The sequence below is a fragment of the Crocuta crocuta genome, unplaced genomic scaffold (assembly GCF_008692635.1).
Source record: "Crocuta crocuta isolate KB4526 unplaced genomic scaffold, BGI_CrCroc_1.0 scaffold170, whole genome shotgun sequence".
NCBI lineage: Eukaryota > Metazoa > Chordata > Mammalia > Carnivora > Hyaenidae > Crocuta > Crocuta crocuta.
In genome coordinates this window covers 2,489,329-2,511,678 of record NW_027527853.1, presented here as the reverse complement: position 1 = coordinate 2,511,678, position 22,350 = coordinate 2,489,329, and the positions used below count along the sequence as shown (strand labels likewise).

General features: G+C 52.2%; 1 protein-coding gene across 1 annotated transcript in view; it reads right to left on the bottom strand.

Moving 5' to 3' along the window:
- Positions 1-17,058, bottom strand: part of SLIT1 (slit guidance ligand 1) — a 175,169-nt gene extending 158,111 nt beyond the window's left edge. Inside the window, exons 1-2 of the mRNA XM_077780329.1 lie at positions 17,032-17,058; positions 16,458-16,822 (exon numbers count right to left, since the gene is read on the bottom strand). Coding sequence (XP_077636455.1) covers positions 16,458-16,822; positions 17,032-17,058 — 392 coding nt within the window. The remainder of the gene's footprint in view (positions 1-16,457; positions 16,823-17,031) is intronic.
- Between the last annotated feature and the right edge of the window lie 5,292 nt (positions 17,059-22,350).

Here is a 22,350-nt window from a genome sequence, read left to right as displayed (position 1 = left end):
CAGGCAGAGGAAACGGCAGTGCAGACAACGAGGCAAATACAGCCTCTCAGGAGGCCCTGCCGGTGGCTTCCGGACAAGATTGGCATGGACACTCAAGCCACCCGGCCCCCTGCCTCCGGCTCCAGCTCTCTGACCCGGGAGCTAAGTGCCTCCTCTCAGGGGAGAGCCCTCTACAGGCAGCCTGGGAGGCAGAGGCGGCTCTCATCAGGCACCCGGGCCTGAGGGCTGCTGCTTAACGAGGCATTATCACCACTTAGGCCATTCAGGCTGAGAGAATGACCTCCACGGGGTAGCTCAGGGCAGCGGGGATTAAGTTTCCAACGTGGGCCAACCGCTTCCCATCAAACCCTCGGCAGAGGCTGCCGGAATGAGGGAAGGAGGTCGTTTTTCTCCAGTGCCTGACTCCTCCAACAGGTGGTCCTCGGTGTTGCCATGGAGACTCCCTCCCCAGCAAGCCCCCTGGGAAAGGAAGCTGGGAGAGGCTGCTGTGACCTTCAGATCTCTGCAGCCAGGTGGGGGGCGCCTCCAGGGGGCTTCCCAGCCTGCTTTCCAGGAAGAACCCTGAGGTTCTTGCCGCCACATCCCAGGTCCACCCCTCCTGCCTGCTGGGCATGCACTGAACCTAACTCCTAGCACCCTTCATCTCACTCACCCTCACCCTCACCATCACGGTGACACAAGACGTGTCCTCTCTCCCTTGCTGATAAGGAAACTGAGGCACAGACTGGTGAAGCAATTGCCTGGTGCCACACAGCTAACTAGGGGTGGGGACCAAACCCAGGCTGGTGTGATTCCATCCTCTTCCGCACCGCACCGCCCCGCACGTATCATGACGCCTCTGGCCAAGAGACGCTGTCAAGCCCACCCCTCACCCGAAGTGCTCATGAGAAACAACTTGGAGGCTTTGGAGAGGAAACGCAGCGGCCCTGTAATAAGACCGTGTGCTCTGCCTAAGCAGCCGTATCAGGGGGTCCCCAGCCAGTTGAGCCATGAGTGTTCTTAGCAGCTAAGAGCATGGCCTTTGGAGCCAAACTGTCCGGCTTCAAATTCCCGTTCTACCATCGCTAGCTGTGTAACCCTGGACATGTAGCTTAAATTCCCTGTGCCTCAGTTTCCCCATTTGTACAATGAGGATAATGATAGTACCCACCACCTAGAGGTGTAGTGAGGTGTACATGACTTAATATTTCTAAGACGCCGAGAGCAGTGCCTGGCACACACAAGTGCCCTCGGCATCAGTATCACCTGCCGCGCTTATTTTACTATTACTACTATCGTTGTTGTGTAGTAACAAGGACCATGGCTCCCCCAGGAGGGCGGCGTCCCAGGCTCGGCTCAGGCTGGGGCAGGACTGGCAGGGCCCCACCGAGCAGGGAGGAGCCTGCAGCCACCCAGGCCCTGCAGGCCCCAAGACGTTAGAGCCCGGGGGAGATGCCCTAAGACAGTTCTCTCTCTTCCAAAAGTGATGAGTGCGCATCCGCCCTTCTCCCCCAGGAGGAAATACACCCTGGGGGCAAGACTGATTTCCATCAGCTCCTGTGTGGTCCTCACCTGAAGGAGAAACCTCAGGGGTAAACGATTTTGAAGAAAATCCTCTGAAGCAAAGTTACCAAGGTAAAAACAAAAACACACAAGGATTTCTTGAATCCTCTCAGGAAACAAAACTCTGATCCCCAGCACCTGGGTGTTTGGTGACAAACTGAAAGAACCCCTGGGATTTCCTAGAGCTGCAGGGACAAACAGCCTGGGTCCCTCCCGGGGTGTTCTGGGGGTCCCCCATGCCTCACGGGCCTGTCTTACCCTAAAGCTCCACCACTCCTAGAGCTGGCTCCCTAGGGACCAGAACAGTCTCACGGCGCCCCAAACCTGCAACGGCAATGGGGAGGCTCAGGCCACCCTCCAAACCCCTTCCTGCTGGATCTCCAAAAAATAAACACCCAGCTCTGACCATAGCTGAGACAGGCCACTGGGCGGGGCGGAAATGTATCCCTTGGCTCCGTCCTTTGAAATCTTACCCTGGCCAAATCCACGGCACTGAGCGCCTGCAGAGTCAGAGGGAGAACTGAGGGAAGGAAGAACTTCCCTACCCAGCCAGGGCCCACAGATGACAGGCTGGACACCCCAGCCTGCAGGCCGCGCAGCTGCACACCCATGCCGCTGCGCCCGAAGTCCTGGGGCACCTAACAGGGTGCCCCACGTTCCGCCTGGCCCCCCTCCAATCTGTTCGCCTAGCCACAGCCGGATCCTTTCAAGATGCAGATCTGACCGTGTCACTCCCCACTTAAGCCCTTCAATGAATCCCCATTGCTCTTGGAATCGAGACAAAAATCTCTACCAAGAAGTACAAGACCCACGCGGCCTGCCCCACACTCCCCATTCTGACTCGCTCCCTCCTGTGGCAGGGCCTTTGAACTGCCACCCTTCTGCCTAGAATACTCCCTCCTCTTTGCCTGATTCCAACTTCTCCTTCCGTCCAGTCAAGCTTCCTAACACAGGCCTGCAGAACACCCCAACCTCCTCCTCTGCAGCACAAACCAGATGGATTTGGGGGCTTCCTTGACTGATATCTCTGCCCTTACCTGACCACACGAGCTCCCTGAGGACACAAACTGTGTCTGTTTTTTCTCACTCTTGTAACACAGTACATGGCACCTTATAGATGCTGCAGTGCGTTATTCTTTGAACGCATGAATAGACTTGCATTAAAATGGACATTTCAAACAGCAATGGGTTGAGTGGGTTTTCCAAAGTCTCCCTGCTTCCCCCACCAGAGGGGGGAAAAAAAAAACTATACTAATTAAGAATTGCTCTCCGGGGGTGCCTGGGTGGCTCAGTCAGTTGAGCGTCTGACTCTTGATTTTGGCTCAGTTCGTGATCCCAGGGTTGTGGGACTGAGCCCTGGTCTGGCTCTGCACTGAGCATGGAGACTGCTTGAGATTCTCAATTCTCTCTCTCTCTCTCTCTAAAAAAAGAAAAGAAAAGCTCTCCCTATCCAATCATTATGTTGTAAACCTAAAACTAATCTAACGCTGTGTCAGTTATACTTCAATTTAAAAATAAATAAATTTTGGGCAGCTTGTTGGCTCAGTTGGTTAAGTGTCCAACTTCAACTCAGGTCATGATCTCAGGGTCCGTGACTTTGAGCCCCGCATCAGGCTCTGTGCTGTCAGCTCAGAGCCTGGAGCCTGCTTCAGATTGTGTCTCCCTCTCTCTCTGCCCCTCCCTAACTCACACTCTGTCTCTCTCTGTCTCTCAAAAAATGAATAAATGTTAAAAAATTTTTAATAAATAACCAAATTTTTAAAATTAAAAAAATTTAAAACTTAAAAAAAAAAATGCCCTCCCCAAATGGACATCAGCCAAGAAAAGCTTCACACACTGAGGACCCTGCTGTGTTACCAACAACCTCCCAGAGCCCACAGGTTAAAAGACTGATTTTTGCTCAGTTGTGCTGCTCCTCTACTTCCTTCAACGCACCAGCACTTCTGCCTCAGGGCTTTTGCCTGTGCTGCTCTCTCAGCCCAGAACTGCCCAGAACAGTCCTTTCCTCCTCAGCTTCTCACCAACATACATCTAACAGATACCTAACGTACTTTGGGGCTTCAACTGAAACATCTGCTATAGACCAGCCTCCTTTACGTGTTCACTCAGCTCCTCCTCCAGAGCTAGCACTGGAATTTGGAGTTGTGTGCAGTATGAGGTCCTTCGTTAAAGGCCAGTCTCTTCCACCAGGCTAGGAGAAGTAGAAGCCACATCTGGTTTGCTCTCTGCTGTACGTCCAGCACCCTCCACACAGTAGGTGCTCACTGAATAGAGTGAAAATAGACTGATAAGCAATCCCTCCCATCAAGCCCTGCTGCTGCTGGCATAACTCCGCCAAAGCACAGCACACTCCCGTCAGCTAGCTGAGCCTCACCCCCAATCCTTGGGCATCAGTGGGTCATGATCAGGAGGCTCCCCCAACACCTCCTGCCACAGCAGAGCCCACAGGCCGGGTACCAAGTGCGGGGGCCCTCCAGCAGGCAAGGAGTCGGGAAGCCCCAGGGATGAGTAGTCAGGGGCCCCACACCAGGGCCAAGTTGCCACTGGTCCTACTCTGCCCCAGGCTCCTGGGGATCCATCTTGCTTCCCTGGCTTGAATACTAGCAATACCTATATATTGCAACCAAGCCAACTCATGTAAGCCTCACGAGAGCACCTGGCTCAAAGGTTTATTATCAGTTCTGACTCACATTATGAGGAGACTGAGGCATAAAGCATTTAAGCAACTTGTTCAGGATCAGCTAGCTGGTAAGTAGGTTGAGGAGGTAAGCCCTAGCATGTCTGATTCCAGAGCCCAGCTCTTTCTTTTTCTTTTTTTAATTGCAATACAATACACCTAACAAAATTGACCACTTTAACCATTTTAAGTGCACAGTTCAGTAATATTAAGTGTACTCACCTTATTGTAAAACAGATCTCCAGAGATTTTTCATCTTGGAAAACTGAAACTCTGTTCCCATTAAACAAAAACTCTCCATCCCCCCTCGCCCTTGACCTTGGCAACCACCATCCTGCTTTTGTCTCTATGAACTTCACTACTTCAGGCACCTCATATNACCCACGAACCGCGAGATCATGACCCAAGCGAAAGTCGGACACTTAACCGACTAAGCCACCCAGGCGCCCCTGGTATGTGCTGTTTTTTGATAGCAGCCATCCTAATGGGTGTGAGGTGGTCAGACCACAACTGTTAACCCCAATCCCATGGAGTGTTCTGTTCTGAGGAGCAAAGTGCACCCCAGTCTCTTCATTATCGAGGCCTGGACTTCCTCTTCCCAATCCCCTTCCCAGGTCTGGGGCCTACCCCTAACCCGCAGCCCTGCGACCAGGGCCCCGCCGCCCGCCACCAGGCCTCCACTGCCTGCCACCAGGCCTCCTCTGCCTGCCAGCGCTTTCTCCACTCACTGCCCACTCAGGCCCCTGAGGCTATCCACCGGCTAACTCCAGACACTGACTCCACCCACACCACCACCTCCCCGCATCTCCCCCACCCCGACTCTGCTCACTGAACCCCCATCCTGAGGCTGGACACCCTCCCTAAGCCAGCCTGCACTTGGGTCCACCCTGTAAACATGTGCAGGCAGGACTCTGTCATGACCAGTCTTCCTTTACGCTCCAGTGCTAAGCCCTAACAGGGGTTTTATAGGTGCTGAATGAACATCTGATGAATGAATGAATGAATGAATGAAATAAGACAGGCTTTATTAAGATACGTGGTATGGTAGTCAGATTTTAAAGACTAAACACAAATATAGCTCAGAGCCTCAGGGCTCAGGGACCCTGGGCACCCCTCTCACCAGCTGTCTGTGCCCCCAGGCACATGGTACGCCTCTCCAACCTACTCCTCAGCAGAGAGGCGATAATACCTTCCTCCAGGGATGGTTGCAAGTGGAAAAGGGCAGAGAAGGGCAAAGCACGGCTCTGAGCCTGTCCCGGGCTGGGGGCTCTACGTGGTGACCGCTGACGCCATCACAATTCTCCACTATTTCTCTCCTGCTCTCCTGCTCTCCTTCTCTGACATGTCTCCCCATCCCCAAGTGTCTGGCTCCTCATTTCCAAAGTGCTCCCCACCCCTCCATGCTCTGGTCCATCTGCCCCTACACCGCCAACTACTGGCTCCGGAGCCCGCTCCTCCCGCAGACTTCCTCTCCGCCGACTCGCTCCCAACCATCTGCCTTTACCTCCCACTTCTCCCAGGAAACCGGCTGCCCAGCTTGGCCAGCGACCCGTGCCACAGGTCCAGAAGCTGTCCTCAGACAGCCTGCCTGCTCTTCCCAGGGGAAGCTCCCTCCCCATCTCCAAACTCCTTCTCTGGCGTGGGCAGGAACTACTGGGCCAGGTTCAGATCCACAGCTAGCCAGGAGCTCTTCTCGCTCTCCACCTTCTCCTCCCCTGTTGCCTTCCCTAACTCCTGTCCACCCCCTTTTTTTTTTGAAAGTTTATTTATTTATTTTGAGAGAGAGAGTCAGTTGGGGGAGAGAGGCAGGGGAGAGAGAGAATCCTAAGTAGGCTCTGTTCTGTGAGTGCAGAGTCTGATGTAAGGCTCAATGAGATCATGACCTGAGCTGAAATCAAGAGTCAGACACTCAACCGACAGAGCCTCCCAGGTGCCCCTAGAATACAGTATTAATAACTGCGGTCACCAGGCTGTACATGACATCCCAGGACTTACTTATTTTATAACTGGAAGTCAGTACCCTAAACCACCTTCACCCATTTCACCTCCTGCCATCTTAATGTGGGCGGAAGCTAAAGGCAAACCTCACGAGTCTTCAAAGGAGGTACTTTCCTTACCAGGAAACCCCAGCACCACACAGTTTTTCTCTCTGGGAACCTCCTGCATCTGAATCACCTGAATCGCCTGAATCACCTGAATCACCTTTGCCCAAAACCTGCTGAATCAGCATCTCTGGGATAGGTCTGAGAATCTGTATTTTATACCAGCTTTCCAGGAAATTCTTTTTTTTTTTTTTAAGATTTTATTTTTTTAAGAAATCTCTACATCCAATGTGGGGCTCAAGCTCTCAACCCCAAGATAGAGAGTTGCACACTCTACCAACTAAGCAGCCAGGCACAACCACAGCCCCCAACCCAGGAAATCCTTATTCCTACTGAAGCTTCTGTTCCAACTCTTCCCCAGGAGGCCGTCCCAAGTGTCTCTCCAGTCCACATACTCTCCAGAGTCACCGTCCCCTAGCCCTTCTCTTAAGGTCGCCTTTTTCATGTAGCTGATTATTGGCAATTCAAACAAAAGAAGTAGAAGCCAGGTTCTCTTCTTGGGGATCAGCCACCCTCCCCAAAGTTCACCCCATTCATAAAGTCATTCCCCCACCCAGAAGCTTAGGGCCCCACGACCCTTCTCATTTGCTTTCTCTGTACTTTCTGCATCGGTCTAGACCTGCTTCCTCCTGTGGCTCGGCCTCTGTGGCTTAACTCCATGAGGACTGTGGCTGGCTGTTGCCCACTGCTACTGTAGCAAATTACCACCCCCCTGGGGGCTCGACACAACACCGTTACCTTACAGCTCAGGAGGCCGCTTTGGGCTCATGGCTCCTCCCCCCACCCCTCCCACCTGCTTCCACTGTTAGATCTCCTCCTCCAGAGGCTGTCCCTCCTGCCTCCTGTGAGGGCGTCTGGGTGCCCTGGTACTTCAGGTCATCTCACCCCAGGATCCTTCACTGTGTCCGCAACCCCCCTGTGGCATGTAAGGCGACATATTCATGGGTTATGGGATTGGCACAGGGACATCTTTGGGGACCGTTATTCACCCCACCATGATGACCATATTTTCTAAAGCAAAGATCAGATCCATAAAACGTCTTGCCAAATGTTTTTATTTTGTTCAACTTTTTTTAAAGTTTTATTAATTTAAGTAATCTGTAACACCCAAGATGGGGCTCGAACTCACGACCCCTCAACCAAGAGCCCCATGTTCTTCTGATTGAGCCAGCCAGGCACCCCAAGTCTTGCTAAATGCTTTTAAAAAACCAAACTCATTGAACACACCTTTTTGAGTGCCTACCACATACCAGACAATGGGAGTATGAAGATACAGAGACACAGCCCTGCCCTCAGGAAACTCAAAACCCAAGATGCCCATCAGACAAACCAGCTTCTTCAAAAGCAATAAAGTGCTCTTCCTTCCAGAAGAATTCCAATTAATAAGTGTAGAAGGAATGAGGGAAATAGAAAATCAAAATTGGATAATAATGGTTGCAGGCAAGATCCGTTAATGGATGCTAAAATTAGTAGGTGAGAATTTGAGGACAAAAAGCCTATGGCAATCTTGACATATCTCCCCCAAATATTTATTAACTGCAAATGTGAATTCAGTAATGTCACAGGGAAGAAAACTGGCAGACACCATCTTCACTGTGAGAAGGCCAACATCACCAGCAATGAGACTGATCATGTCACCTACCGCTGATAGGATGCACTGGGCAGGCACTCCCTGCATCATTCCTGCCAAAAATCCATCACCTCAATCCAATTAGGGAGAAACATCAGACAAAGCCAAACTGAAGAGTCTTCTGCAAAAGAACTGACCAGTACTTTTCAAAAGTATCCATGTCCTGAAAAGCAAGAAAAGACTAAGGAATTGTCATAGATGGAAGGAGACTATGGGGAAAGGACAACTAAATGCCATGTGGAATCCAGACTGGATCTTGGAATAGAGGAAGGACACTTGGGGAACATGGGGGATCAGGCGGTTAAGCATCTGTCTCCTGATTTCGGCTCAGGTCACCATCTCGTGGTTCTTGGGATCGAGCCCCACATGAGGCTCTGTCCTGACAGCGCAGAGCCTGCTTGGGATTCTCTCTCTGCCCCTTCCCTACTTGTTTTCTCTCTCTCTCTTTCTCTCTCTCTTCCCCCACCCCAAAATAAATAAACATGAAAACAAATTGTTTTAATTAAAAGGACACTAGAGAAAAAGCTGGTGAAATCCAAATAAATTATGCAGCTTACTTCCTAGCCTTGTACCAATGTTAATCTCTTAATTTAGATCATTGCAATATGGGTAAGAAAGGTGTTAACATTAGGGGAAGATGGGGTGCCTGGTTGACTCAGTAGAGCATGCGGCTCTTGATCTTGGGGTTGTGAGTTTGAGCCACACATTGGGTGTAGAGATTACTTAAAAATAAAATCTGAGGCACCTGGGTGGCTCAGTCGGTAGCGTGCCTGAATCTTGATTTCGGCTTAGGTCATGATCCCAGGGTCTTTCCACAGAGCATGGAGCCTTTTTGAGATTCTCTCTCCCTCTCCCTCTCTCTCTCTCAAATAAAAATAAATAATAAAATCTTTAAAAGAAGGAAAAAACATTAGGGGAAGCTGGGTGTAGGGTATTTGTACTATTTTTGCAACTTTCCTGGAAGTCTAAAATTATTTTAAGATACAAGTTGTTACTTTTTTTAAAAGAATAAAATTACAGCAATGGCAGCGAAACTACTGTCACCAAGAAGCCAGAAACGACAGTGGCTGTAACCAAGTGGCCTCCCACCGCAGGCTGGTCTCCCCCTCCGTTTGTTCTCCACACCAGAGCCAGGCAAGAATAGGATGTCGTAAAATACTACTTTACACTTGTCACCTCCACTCAAAACCCCTGAGGATAAATGCTCAAAGGGTCTTTGCAAAAGGACCCAGGGGCAACCTGAAGGGGCTCCCGTGAGCCAAATGTGGGACGCTCTGAACGTCAAAATAATGATAGTAACAACCCAAGGAATAAAACAACAATCCATGCATCCATCCTGTTATAAACAGACAAATAGATGGAGGAGAAGGGAAAGTTCTTTCTTACAGTAGAATGCCAACCAATAGAGAAGAAATGAGGATGTTAGAAGTGTCTCAGCGAGGGGTGCTAAAGCCAGTGGAGGTGAAGCATAGACTACCACATAGCCTCAAAGTACCTCCCCACAAATTACTGACTAATAATAAAGGGGAAATTAGTAACGTTTCAGCAGAGAAGCCTGGAAGACACTAATTTACCAAGCGATCGAAATGAAAACCACTAATTCTGGGACAAACTAACATACCCCCCCCCCACCCCATGACCCACTGGCAGAAGTAAATAACCTGAATATAATAAGGCTGGAGCAGATGAAGCCAGACGGAGGGACATTCTACAGAATAACTGCCTGTATTCTCCAAAAATGTAAAGGTCAATGGGGCGCCTGGGTGGCTCAGTCGGTTAAGCGTCCGACTTTGGCTCAGGTCATGATCTCACAGTTTGTGGGTTTGAGCCCCACGTCAGGCTCTGTGCTGACAGCTCAGAGCCTGAAGCCCATCTTCGGATTCTGTGTCTCCCTCTCTCTCTCTGACCGTCCCCTGCTCACACTGTCTCTCTCTGACTCTCAAAAATAAATAGAAAACATAAAATAAATAAATAAATTCCAAAAAATAAAATGTAAAGATCAAAAAAACAAAACAAAACAAAACAAAGAAAGGCCGAGTAACTGGTACAAATTAAAGGAGACTAAAGCGCTGTAACAAGTGAATGTCATGTGTAACCGGCAACACCTTCTGAGAGCCACGGACTTTGCTGAGGCAACAGATGACGTGCGGACAGGAGTTGTGGAGGAGACACTAGCACTGCAGCAAGGTTCAGTTTTCTGATCTTGAGAGCCTTATTCTCAGAAAATACACACCGAACCATTTAGACAGAAAAATGTACGTCTTCAGTGTAATCTTTTTTTTTTTTTAATTTTTTTAAGTAGGCTTCATGCTCAACATGGGGTTTGAACACACAACCCTGTGACCAAGAGTCACATGCTCCACCGACCAAGCCAGCCAGGCGGCCCCCCAACCTAATCTTAAACAGTTCCTAAAAAACAAAACTGTGCCTGTATATAGTGTACGATACAGCAAACAGGGAACTAGGAACAACTGAATGTGGATGACAGGTATATTACAGCTCCTTATACTTTTGTTGCAACTCTCCTACAAAATTGAAATTATAACAAAATAAAAAATTACATGGAGCACAAAAGAGTCTTTTTGGGTGATGAAAATATTCTAAAATTGGATTGTAGTGATGTTTGCACAACTCTGGGGATTAAAAAATCACGAAATATAAAAAAAAAAAAAAAATAGGTTTAGAAAAAAAATGTAATACACACACATACACTCCCTCTGATGGCTCCCTATTTCCCGGCCCCATGGCCCGGTGCCCATCCATTACCTTAACCTCCTATCTCAGAACTCACCAGCACAAATGTGCCCCATGGCCAGATCCGCTCCTTACTCTCCTCCCAAATGTAAGGTACTCACTGCCTCATGCCCCAGACTCCCCTGCCCTCGCTGCAGCCAGCCCTTACCTAGGTCCTGCCCACCCCCAACTCCCATCTCTTCATCTCGGACATTGACGGCCTGCTTTCTATGTGCCAGCATCATTCTAAACACTCAACACAGAGCATCTCATTCAAACACAACCCTGCGAGGTAAGTGCTATCACTGGCTCCACTTTACAGATGAAGAGACTGAGTTACTGGTGAGTCGGCTGGGATCTCTCAGGTAGTAGTTGATGGAGCTGGGATTCAAACTGGGCCATCCTCACACCAAAGCCGGTGCCGACGGCCACTGTGCTTTATGTCCCTATAGACATCTTTGCACATCTGTTCTTCGGCAGACAGACCTTTCTCACCCACCAGCCCACAAGCTCCCTGGGGAGTGGGTCCACACTCTGGACCTCTCTCAACACTATGCACACGGCAGGTGCCCAACAGCTGTTTGTCCGCCACAGGCTGGCTTCCAGAAAGAAGAGGAGGGGGTCTCAAACTCCAGCAAAAAGAGAAGCCAGTNTCTCTACTGCCCAAGGCCCGGCCGTCATCTGCTCGGGGTAATAAGTATTTGTGTGGCGATAATTACAGCATTTGGGGAGAAAATCCCATTAAGCAAGAGCCCTGCCGAGCTGCTAATGCCGGCACAGAACTGGAGGCGGCAACTCGGCCAAGCTCCCGTCTGCTCCCAATAATGCAGGAGCCTCCCGTCCCCACCACCCTTCCGCCGGGCCCCAGAGAGCACGCTGTCCTCTGTTCACAGCCCCAGGCAGCCAGAACCCCCGAAGGCCAACCCCCTGTCTCCAAGAGGGGCACCGAGGCAGCAGCAGTGTTCTGAGGGGCATCCAGAGCTCCGGTGGCTCCGCGGTGAGGGATGAGGGAGCGGGGGACGTGCTGGGACCCAGCACTGAGTGGTGCCCGGTTCCTTTCATGTCTTTGCAATTCTGTCACCTTAATAACAATAAGAATACTACCATTTATGGGGCACTTGCTGTGTGCCAGGCCCTGTGCAAAGTGCCACTCCCAGCACTACCGCATTCAAATCCTCACACCCAGCCTCGCCAAGCAGGTCTGCCATCGTCCCCACTTTACAGGCAAGGAAATGCGGTGCTGAGAAGTCACACCTTCCTCCGGAGCACTTACCCCAGTTTGCAATGACGTGTTTATTTTCATACTGCGCCATTCATCTCTACCTCCCTTAATGGACTAAAACTCAGGGAGAGACAGGCGGTTTGGGTTTCTGTTGGACACTATTCACTCAGCACGATGCAGACATTCAATAGACAGCTATCTGTTGAATGAATGAATGAAGCCCAATAACTTGCCCAAGGCCCCCCCAGCTCCCAAGTGGCAGAATGGGGCTAAAATCCTGGCAGTCTGGCTCCAGAGCCATGCCTGCCCACCATCTACCCTGCAGAGAATCCCTGCAGGCCACCACCCTGCCCCCTCCTCCGAACCGCAGGAGACCAAGCCGTCCAGGTCCTAGGAAGGAGCACTCTGGGCAGCCAGACTCCAGAAGAGCACTTTGCAGCGCTGCCAACACTCACACGCTTCCCTCCCAAGCCCTCTCCTGCCCCACCGGAACCCTCAAACCTTTGCTTGAGCTTTTCGGGTAATAATAAGAACATCACCCAGTTAAATCACAAAGCATTTTCACACAGCCCCGTGCCAAGCATGCCACCAGGCCCCCTCCATGCATTCACTCACTTAACCCTCACCATCAACTTGCAAAGCTGTGGCCATCCCATTTTACCGATGGGGAAACTGGGTCTCAGAGCAGATGGAGTGACAGCACCAGGGGCCTGCCAGGGGTCACGCCGAGTCCAGCGATGAGCCCAGAGTGCCTGCTACTGGAGCTGCAAGCTCCGCTCAGAGGCAGCCTCCTCTCAGAGGGCCACAGTGCAGACATGGCTGCAGTCCGAGCCCCGACCCCTCTCCACAACCACCACCCAGTCGTTCTTTGGGATTCCAAACGGCCTCCTGAGGGCTGTCCTGGGAAGTCTTCCTTGGGTATGGCCACCCAGCCCTGTTGAACGGGGCCTCCAGATTCAGGGGGCCAGACCAGGAAGAGGCAAGGGCTGTCCAGGCCTCTGCAGCAGGCAGGGAGCCAGGGCAGTGGACACACTGACCAGGATGCAAGAGAACAGGCCCCCAAAACCTAATGAACAGCAGACCATGCGGGGCCAGAGGTGCCAACGGAGATCAGCAGGCCTTCCCCAGCGCCTTCCCATCCCCTGCACCCACGAGGGCAATCTGTGGCAAGTCTAGAATACAAGTGCCGGGGGTGGATGGGAGAAGTAACTTATCACACTCTCTGGGATGCTCTAGTCTAAAAGACTTTTTTAATTAAAAAAAAAAAAAAATCCAACTGAAAATCAAAGTCGTTGAGTAGAAGAAAAGACAATTAATAGTGGCCATGGCCGGGTCCCTCTGAGCCTGCGTTCTACGAAGAGATGAAGCTTCCAGGCCTCCTCCACCACACGCCTAACCCTCACTCCGTATTTTAATTGTTCCATTGCAGTGAATTATTCAGCATCCCCTCCTCACCCAGCCCACCAGCCCCACAGCCCCTCTGGCTGAACCGATTTCCTCAACAGCTCTGAAGCCTGCCCGGCCCTTTCCCAGAAGTCCCCACAGCAAACCAATCTCTTCCCACTTGGGGGGACAGGCCTGGACCCAGAGTTAGGGATATGTGATCATAAAGTCGCCGGGCCTCACGGGCTGCCATAGAAACTGCCCGGAAGACAAAAGGCAAAAGCACAGCTGCAATCTTTCCCAATCTCCCAGCCGCAGAAGCTGCTGTCTCGGGCTCTCATACCGCATGACACCCCTATCAATTAGAGAGGGCGTTTGCTACAGCTGTTTTGAGTCTGCCTGGGCTCTCACCAAGCCCTCTTTTTGGGGTGTTCTAGTCCTCCTCAAATGGCCCTTCGGGGGCCTGCCCACTGCACAGGCAGGCTCCCTCTGCTTTCTGCAGCCTTTCCCCACCTGAGAAGTTCTGCACGCAGCAAAGACCAGACCTCCCCCCACTTCCTCCTGAGAAGTCACCCCTGGATTCCATCCCTGAAGTCCCCGAAGGAAAAATCCAGAGAGGGAGAGAGAGAGAGAAAGAGAGAGGACTTCCTGACTCTTCCTCTCCTTCCCAGCCTCAAGCCCTGCCACATCCCAGTGGACATGAAATGCTGCAGCCCTGGGACAAAGCTGGTCCACTTGCCCATCAGGCTGGCACACGCACACTTGTGGGCCTTGTGCCCATGTGCTCCCTCTATTTGGGCTGCCTGCCATCTCTGCTTGGCATACTCCGACCCAGCCACTGAGTGGCCACTGATGGGTCCCAAAGTATGCTAATAAAATGGCCCATCCTCTGAGAAGCCCCTTCCCTCCAGAAAAGTGCTTCCCTCCCCAGTGGTACCCACCACGGCCCCATCACACTGCCAGCCTGGCCCTCTCCTAAGAGTTTGCAGTTACGTGTCCCCTGCCTGGTCCTCTCACCTGTATACCGCTCGAAGGCAGGGACTTGCTCACTCCCTGCTGGAGGCTCAGCACCGAGGGTAGTTCCTGGCTCTGTGAAACATTTGCTGAATTAAATAAAGAGACTTTTCTCCTGATCCTATCATAATAATACCTCTCACTTGGCAAACATCATAATGAACCAGGCTGTTTTCCATATATTATCTTTGGTCCTCACAAAAACCATCAGTAGCCCCATTTTCTGGATGGAAAGTAACGAAGGCGCAGAGAAGTTAAGTAACTTGCCCAAGGTCACACAACAACCTCAGCAGTTGAAGCCCCAACTCTTTCTTTTACACTAGGAAATTTCACTTCTGTACCACTCTGATCGCAAAAGACCTCAAGAGTTCCTGAACACCAAAACAGACACTGTCCTCCACTAAAGGTGGAGAAAAAGAGCAAGGAATGTGATGAGGCCCAAACGCTGAGGCAAGGGGCTACTGTGTCACAGACCTAGGCTGTCACCGGGATAACAGCTGCAATAGAAATGCCCTGTGGATGCGGCCAAGGAACAGAGATAAGTCCAGAGCAAACAGGTGTGGAGGGCGACCCTGCAACCTCAGGGGTCCTCTGGACAGATTTCTGACCCTCCGTCCCTCTCCATAGCCACATAGGATAATGCACAGGCTGCCCCCAAGGAAACTTGATTCGTTCCAACCTCTCCCCATGCCAGCATCTCTCTGCAGCCCCACAACACACATGTACGTACACACACACACACACACACACACACACACACACCAATTCCCATCTAGATTGCATCTAGATTGCAAATTCTCTGAAACCTCCATGGGAATTTTTCAGACTCAGCCAAGAAGAGTCTGGGGCAAACGTGTGTTCACTAATTGCTGACCTTGGTACAGAGTTTGATCCAGGAGACAGCTCTCCCCAGGGTCAGATTTCTGCCTTTGGCCGGCTGGGAGCCGTGAAAATGTGCTCAAGTTATCGAGATATCTACGCCTTTCCTGAGAGCCACTGCATTTGCCTAGGAGTGCGGGAAGAAGGAGCAGGCAGGTTTCAAACGAGCCAGCAGCCTTCTCCAAAGTCCAGTTCAAAAATCTCCCAAGACAGTCACCTCTGCAGGCAGCACAAAGGCTCTGCATGTGACCAAAAACCTACACACATGGCCCATGTACAGGGACTCTCACAACCTCCCACTACTCAGGTGACACCACAGATACTAGGAATTCACACAGACACACATTCTGCAGGAGAATCTGGGAAAACAAATTATATAGATCCATAGACACGCACACATGCTAACCATCACACACACACACACACACACACACACACACACACACACACACACCGTACAAAGCTCAGCCTGTCTAGAAAGGGCTGAGTTTCCTCAAGAATTTAGAAGTAAGAGAGAACAGGGGAAGAGAAATTATTTTTAAATGACTTTTCATCTTCAATGTTTCCACTCCAGGATCCCCACCTCTCAACATTATTCATGGGGCCCCAGTCAGGGTCACACCTACCCCTTTTCTGGGTGTCAATGTAACATACCCTAGGCCCCAAACCCAAATCCCTCAGGTCCCATTGTCTGCCTGGCGTAGGGCTGGCTGGATGTGAGGTGGGGGACCAATGCCTGACACCTGCAAGAGAAGAATTCTTAAAGCTCTAGGGCGAACAATAGGGAGACTGGAGAAGACTAGAAACTTCAACTCCATCCCACCTTGCTGCCCATCACCTGCCTGCTAGCCCAGAGCCCAGTCCACACATGCAACTCAGAACACAGCCCAAGCCCCATGTGCCCAAAAGGAGACGTGGTGCCTGGCAGTGCGAGGAGCTTCCCCCCTGAGTGCCAGGAAGGCTTGCTGGCACCAATTCACAGGCACCCTGGAGGAATAAAGTGCTGGCGCAGTGGGAATGGCCTGCCCGAGCTGAGTGCAGGTGTGAGGATGGGCGCTGACAGCCCCACCAGGGCCCTTTGAATCCCGGGAAAGGGAAACAGGGGTGCTGTGGCTCCTGGCTCCCGGCTCGAGAAGGGCCCTGGCAGGCACTGACCCGTCTATTGGCCACAGAGCCCGGGCGCAACGGTCCCGCCCCCGCCCCAGCCCCGGGCTTGTCTGGGTGGGAGGGTAACCTTGGGGCTCCCTGCGCGCTGGGGACGGGGGCCGTACTCACAGGCGCTCCGTGTTCCGTGGGATGTTCTTTGGGATAGCCTGCAGCCCCGTGCCGTGGCAGTCCACCGTGGTGCCGGTGCAGGTGCAGAGGGCGGGGCACGCGGTGGCACCCAGGTGCCACGCGGCCGCCCACAGCAGCAGCCAGAGCTCGGGTCGGACGAGCCCCGCCGAGGGCCCCCTCCCGGGCGTCAGCGCCATGGTGCCCTCACCGCGTCCCGCTGGTGTGCCAGACGGCGGCGGCAGCTTACCATCCCCGTCCGGGGCGGCCTCCAGGTGCAGTCCCAGGTGCAGGCCCGAGGAGACCGCGGGCTCGGGCGCGACGCCCTTGAGGGCTGGGAGGCACCTTGCTCCTCCAAGCGACGGCGCCTATGTGCGGACCGAGGGAGGGCGCCTTGGGCGGAGGGCGCTCTGCTCCTCTCTGGTTTCTCGCAGACTGCGTCTGTCTCCCTCTCTCCCTCCCTCCAGCTCCCAACTGACTGCTGCGAGGAGGAAAATGGGCAGGCCCCGCGCGCGCGCGCACCCTGCGCGCACGCACACACACACACACACACACAATCACACACTCACACCCTCACTCTCGCTCCCACCCGGCAGTCATCCATCAATCGAAAAGCACACATCCAGGGCCAGACTCCTCCCCGCCCTCCCCCAGCACCCCCTTNCCAACGACCACTCGGCGGCTGCTGCGAGCGGCGTGCAGTTTCAAAGGTGGAACCTCCGAGGCGCCGCGAGCGCGCAGGGGGCTACAGGGGAGGGGACGGGAGGATGGCCACCGCTCAACCTGCCAGTCCTGGCCCTGGCCGACTACACACACACGCGCGCGCGCGCACACACACACACACACAGAGACACACACACCGCGAGTATATGCACACTTAGAAGCATGCACTCAGAACCAGCAGCCCCGGCAGCTGGGCCAGGGCGGGGAGGGAGAGCTTGTTTTGCCGCCTGAACCCCTTCCCCCGGGCCGCAGACATGCTTTCCCCGACGTCAGAAACGCGTCGCAGGCCCCACCAGACTTGCTTTGTGAATACTTGGTGAAAGGAAGCCCCGCACCCCAGCTCTCCAAGCCACCTGCCTTACTTAGCCTGGGACTTTGAGGACAGAGCCTTGGGCGGGGGGAATGTACACAGCCCTAGGCTCAGTACAGTCCTCTCCCCTCCTCCACCAAGATGGCAGCAACCCACTAGTCCGAGGCGAAGACAGCAGCTAACTGCTCCCCATGAAAACGGCCCTGATGTGGACATTTGCACGGGGCGGGGCGCGGAGGAGGATGTTATTTCTACGCTGGCTTCCCAGGTGGGGGTGCAGTGTTTTGGCAGAGTATCAGTGGGGGTTGAAGTCCAGCAAGTGTCTTCCCACACTCGCACCCTCATTCTTCCATTTCTGACAGATGAAAACGAATATTCAGTCCTGCCATCAGAGGACTGCACTCAGGGCTGGAAGAGGGCTGGGGAGCCCGCTTGGGAGAGAAGCTCCAGGGGCCACCCAGGTCAGACCCCCAAGCCTGTCACCCTCCTTTGGGCAGGGACTTTTCTTACTCTAAGGCAGGTGGAGACACAGGCGTGGGCATGGGTGTGAACAGGAAATCCAGATAGGGAGAGAATTATCCTCAAGCCCAGAAAAGATGAAGGACCCCCGGAAAGTCAAGAACAGCTGTGGTTTGCTTGTGCTCTGTAGGACCCAGACGTCTTTTGTCCACAGTCCCCTGCTTCCCGGCAACCTGCAGGCTGGCAAGAAGAAACAGTTGAGCAGCTCTGGAAGCACCACCCTTCCCAGGAGTTGGCTACCTGGGTTTCCCCTTGGGAGAAACCAGAAAGAAAGGTAGCTGGGCCAGGAGGTGCCAGGGGGTAGGCACAGCATGGGTACAGTGGGGATGGGGGGGGCGTGGGGGGATGTGGATCATCTCCATGAGATTAGAGCCTTATCCTCCAGGTCTCCAAAGACTTGGGGGTTTTCTTTGTTTTTCTTTCCCATCTTGATGAAAATTTTACAGTACCTCCACCGTCATAGCAGAGAGAGGACTGTGGCCAGTACATCACAACTAATGTGACTGGTGTTATGGGCTTTTGACAGTTCTTTTCCGGGTTTTTACACACTCCTCTCCATGACCTCCATCCAAGGCCGTGGGTTCTTCAGTATCAATTAAATGACAACTTAAGGGGAAGGGGCCTTCTTGGGGGTCCCCAGGGGGAATGACCTTAGAGAAGCTTCCTAAAAATGAAGCCAGAGCTCTAGCTTACAAGGGCCTCTTCACTCTCTCCCTCACCAATTGCTACTGCTTCTCCGCAGGGTGCTCAGCCCCCTCCTCTCACAGGCCCTCCCAGCTGCCTCGGGCAGAGTTAAATCCTCATTCCACTGAGCCTGCTGCTTTGTTTACACCCTCTTAGCTGGAGCTGTTTACACATGTGGCTCCTTCCCTGACACTCCTCCTGGGGCAGAGCCTGCCCCTTCCCCCACAGCTTACTCATTTCTTCACTTTGGCACTTACCCCAGCACCTGGCACTTAGTAGGCCTGTCACAGACGACACCCAGCCTGTTGATGATGTCCAGTCTCCAACCTTCTGCTCCAGTGGTACCTCCCCAGCCCCGTGACCTCCTCAGAAGCCAGGACCCATGTGGGGTAGAGGGAGAGTGTTGATTAACTGGGCCACATGCCCTGGGGGCTTCAGAGTGGTAGGGTGCCAGGATGGAGGGAGCTGCAAGGTCGGCCCTGCCCGTGTCTCCCAAAGAGCCAGTCAGTGCCCTAGAAGCTTCTAGACCAGCCTGGACAGTGAATCCCAAATTGTCACCACCTGGCAAAGCCTGGCGTTTCCTATAAAGGGGAGGAAAGGAAGGGGGCCCCCTCAACCCAGGACAAAGACTCCCCATGCCAGCCTAGTCATGGGAGGCCCTGCCCCAGCAGCCAAGCAGCTCCCCAACTTGGCTCCTATCCCCAGTTCCTCCACCCCAGAACCTGGCTGGCTCCCCAGTTTGGGAGACAGCTAGCCATGAATGAACGCAGCTCATTAGTGTTCCTAGCACATTTACTCCTGAAACAACCGCCGGCCAGCCGCTTGCCCCCCACCCCCACTCTGCTTTGCTGGTTCAGTTTCCTCTCCCAGGCCCCTCCCTCTGTTGGATCTCCCTACCCCCTCCCTACAGCAGGGCCACCTGCTCCCTCTACACGGGTAGGGAGGAGGCAGCCCCGGCATTGCTTCTGCCAGGAATGCTCTGCCAGAGCCCACTGGCCACCGCGTGGCAACCCGGGTTGGGGGGACAACTTGGGGCTGGGTCTCCCCATCCCAGTGGTGGAGGTGGGAATCTCCTCCGGCCCCCTCAGCCATGCATGCTCAGGAGTTGAGGACCACCTCCTGCCTGTGACTGGGGGAAACCTCTGGGGAGTGCCTCCTTCCAGCTTTCTGCACAAAGCCGTCTCCTCCACCTCCACCAGCCCTTCTGAGGTACCAAGAAGCAGAGAGCCTGGGTGAGGCTGCAGAGCTCTGTGGTTTGGATTTCTGGACTGCAAAACGCAAGAATGAGACAAAATGCCTGCTATCTGGGCATTTGTACAACACCATCTATTAAGTATCTATGCACTACATACACTGTACTGGGACTTGGCAGTTCAACAGAGAATGAGACCTGCCCTGGCCTGCACTGAGCTCACAGTCCAGTGGGGAACAGAAAGAGGAAAGCCCACTCTGCATGGTTATTTTGGTAAGAGGGAGTGTGGAAGTGCAGAGAACCCAAAGTGTGGTGCTCAGGGTAGGGCCAGAAGGCTCCCTGGAAGAGGAGGCACTTGAGCTGAATCTTGAAGGGTAAATAGACATTGGCTGGGCAGCAAAACAGGAAGGAAGGCTTTCTGGGCAAAGAGAAGTACAGAGGAAAGGCGTGCAGAGGGTGGCAGCATCTCAGGGGCTGAGCTGGGGCAAGCTCATCACGTCTAAAAAAATGCAAGTGTTTGGGTGGGAAGTGCAGGTAGAGGTCATAGAGGTGGCGGGGGTTGGGGAGGAGGACATCTCAGAGGCCCTGGTGCAGCCATTCTGGCTTTACTGGGCTTGCAGAAGTCCCTGGCCTGTCCCCGTGCTCAAGCACAAGCCCATGTATGTATGTGCCTGCAATGCTCTATCCCTGCAACCAATGACAGGGAGGACAGGATGATGGCAAGGGACAGTTTCAGCATATGGTTTTTTTTTTCTGTTAGGATTTTTTTAAAGCTGTATAGTATGACTTAACCTCCCCATCACCACCAAAACATTTTTAAATCCCTTTGTATGCTTATTAAAAATGCCAATTCCCAAGACCCACCCCTGACCTTCTTAATCAGAATCTTTACTGTCAGCACACTGGGGAGTGAGAAAGTATGATTCTGATGCAGATGGTTCCAGAGACCACGCTCTAGAATCAAGGCCTGGAGTGCTGAGTTAATGAGTTTGAACTTGGACCTGAAAACTCTGGGAGCCATTGAAGGCAGGGACCCAGCGAAGATAAAGGGTCTAAGGCATGTCTGCCTCCCTCGTCTCCAGTTTCCACACACTGTTAGTAAAGATGAGACACAACAAAGAGAAAAATGGCCATGGGGGACTGGCAGAGAGGGGATGGAGCCATGTGGCAACCTGCTGCGTAGTAGCTTCAATCACAAGGTGTCACAGCTGGAAGGGGATAAAAAATGATCAAATCCAAACACCACTGTACAGTTGGCAGCTCAGAGAAGTGAAGCAGCAAGCCTAACCTCACAGGGCAAAGGAATTGCAGAGGTGGGCCATGAATGAGGCTGGATCTTGCTCTGCTAGGGGAAGAACACAGCATCTGGTCTATCCTGGGCCCTCCTCCTGACCCTACAACCCCCACAGGGACTGAAAAACTAGAAGTCCCTGGGGAAGTAGTGCCAGCAGGACTCAGGATATTTTAGCTTTAATCTCTGAACTCCTTGATGTACTCAAATTTGAAGGAGGCTGGACTGCTTGAGGCTTTCACTCACAAAGCCTGAAGCAGGAACAAGTTCCTAGACTTAAGATCAGTGGCTTTTCTAGAGGCTACCATATGCATCCAGGACAACTCTGACAGATAAGAAGCAGAGAGATGCAAAGGGGAGAGGGAAGAAAGGAGAGGTGATGAAGAGAGAAAGCAGGGGGGAGAGTCTGTGCCGGTAGCAATTTGCTCATTCATTTATCAGACATTGATTGCATGCTGACTGTGAGCCAGACATTGAAATAGAAGAGATTTTTTGCTTGAGGTTCATTGGGCTTCTTGTATCTTGCTCATGGTTTCCATCAAATTTGATGTTTTCAATCATTATTTCTTCAAATGTCTTTTATATCCCCTCCTTTCTTCACCTCTGGGGACCCCACGTACACATATATTGGGCAACTTGAAGTTGTCCCAAAGCTCACTGAAGCTCTGTTCATTTTAGTCTTCTGTGTGTTTCATCGTGATGAGTTTCTACTGTTGTGTTTTCACATTCATTACCTTTTCTCCTGTAGTGACTAATCTGCTGTTAAGCCATCCAGTGCAGTTTTATCCCAGACATTGTGGTCTTCATGTCTAGAAGATCTATTTGCGTGTTTTTTTCTCTCCCATGTACCTGCTTAATGTGCTTACGTTTCTCTCTGCCTTCTCATGCATATGGAATATAGTTGTAATAACTACATCTATGAATCCTATTGTCTGCATCATTTCTGGGTCAGTTTTGATTGGTTGCTTTTTTTTTTCATTATGGGTCATATTTTCCTACAACTTTGTATCCTAGTAATTGTAGATTGGATGCCAGACATTGTGGATTTTACCTCATTGGGTGCTGGATATTCTTGTTTTTTTCTTTTTTTAAAAAAAATACTCTAGAACAGAGTCATTTCAGTGGCAAAGCTGATAAGCTCTACAGAAAGTTCTGAAGAGAAGGGGACCTTTGGAGC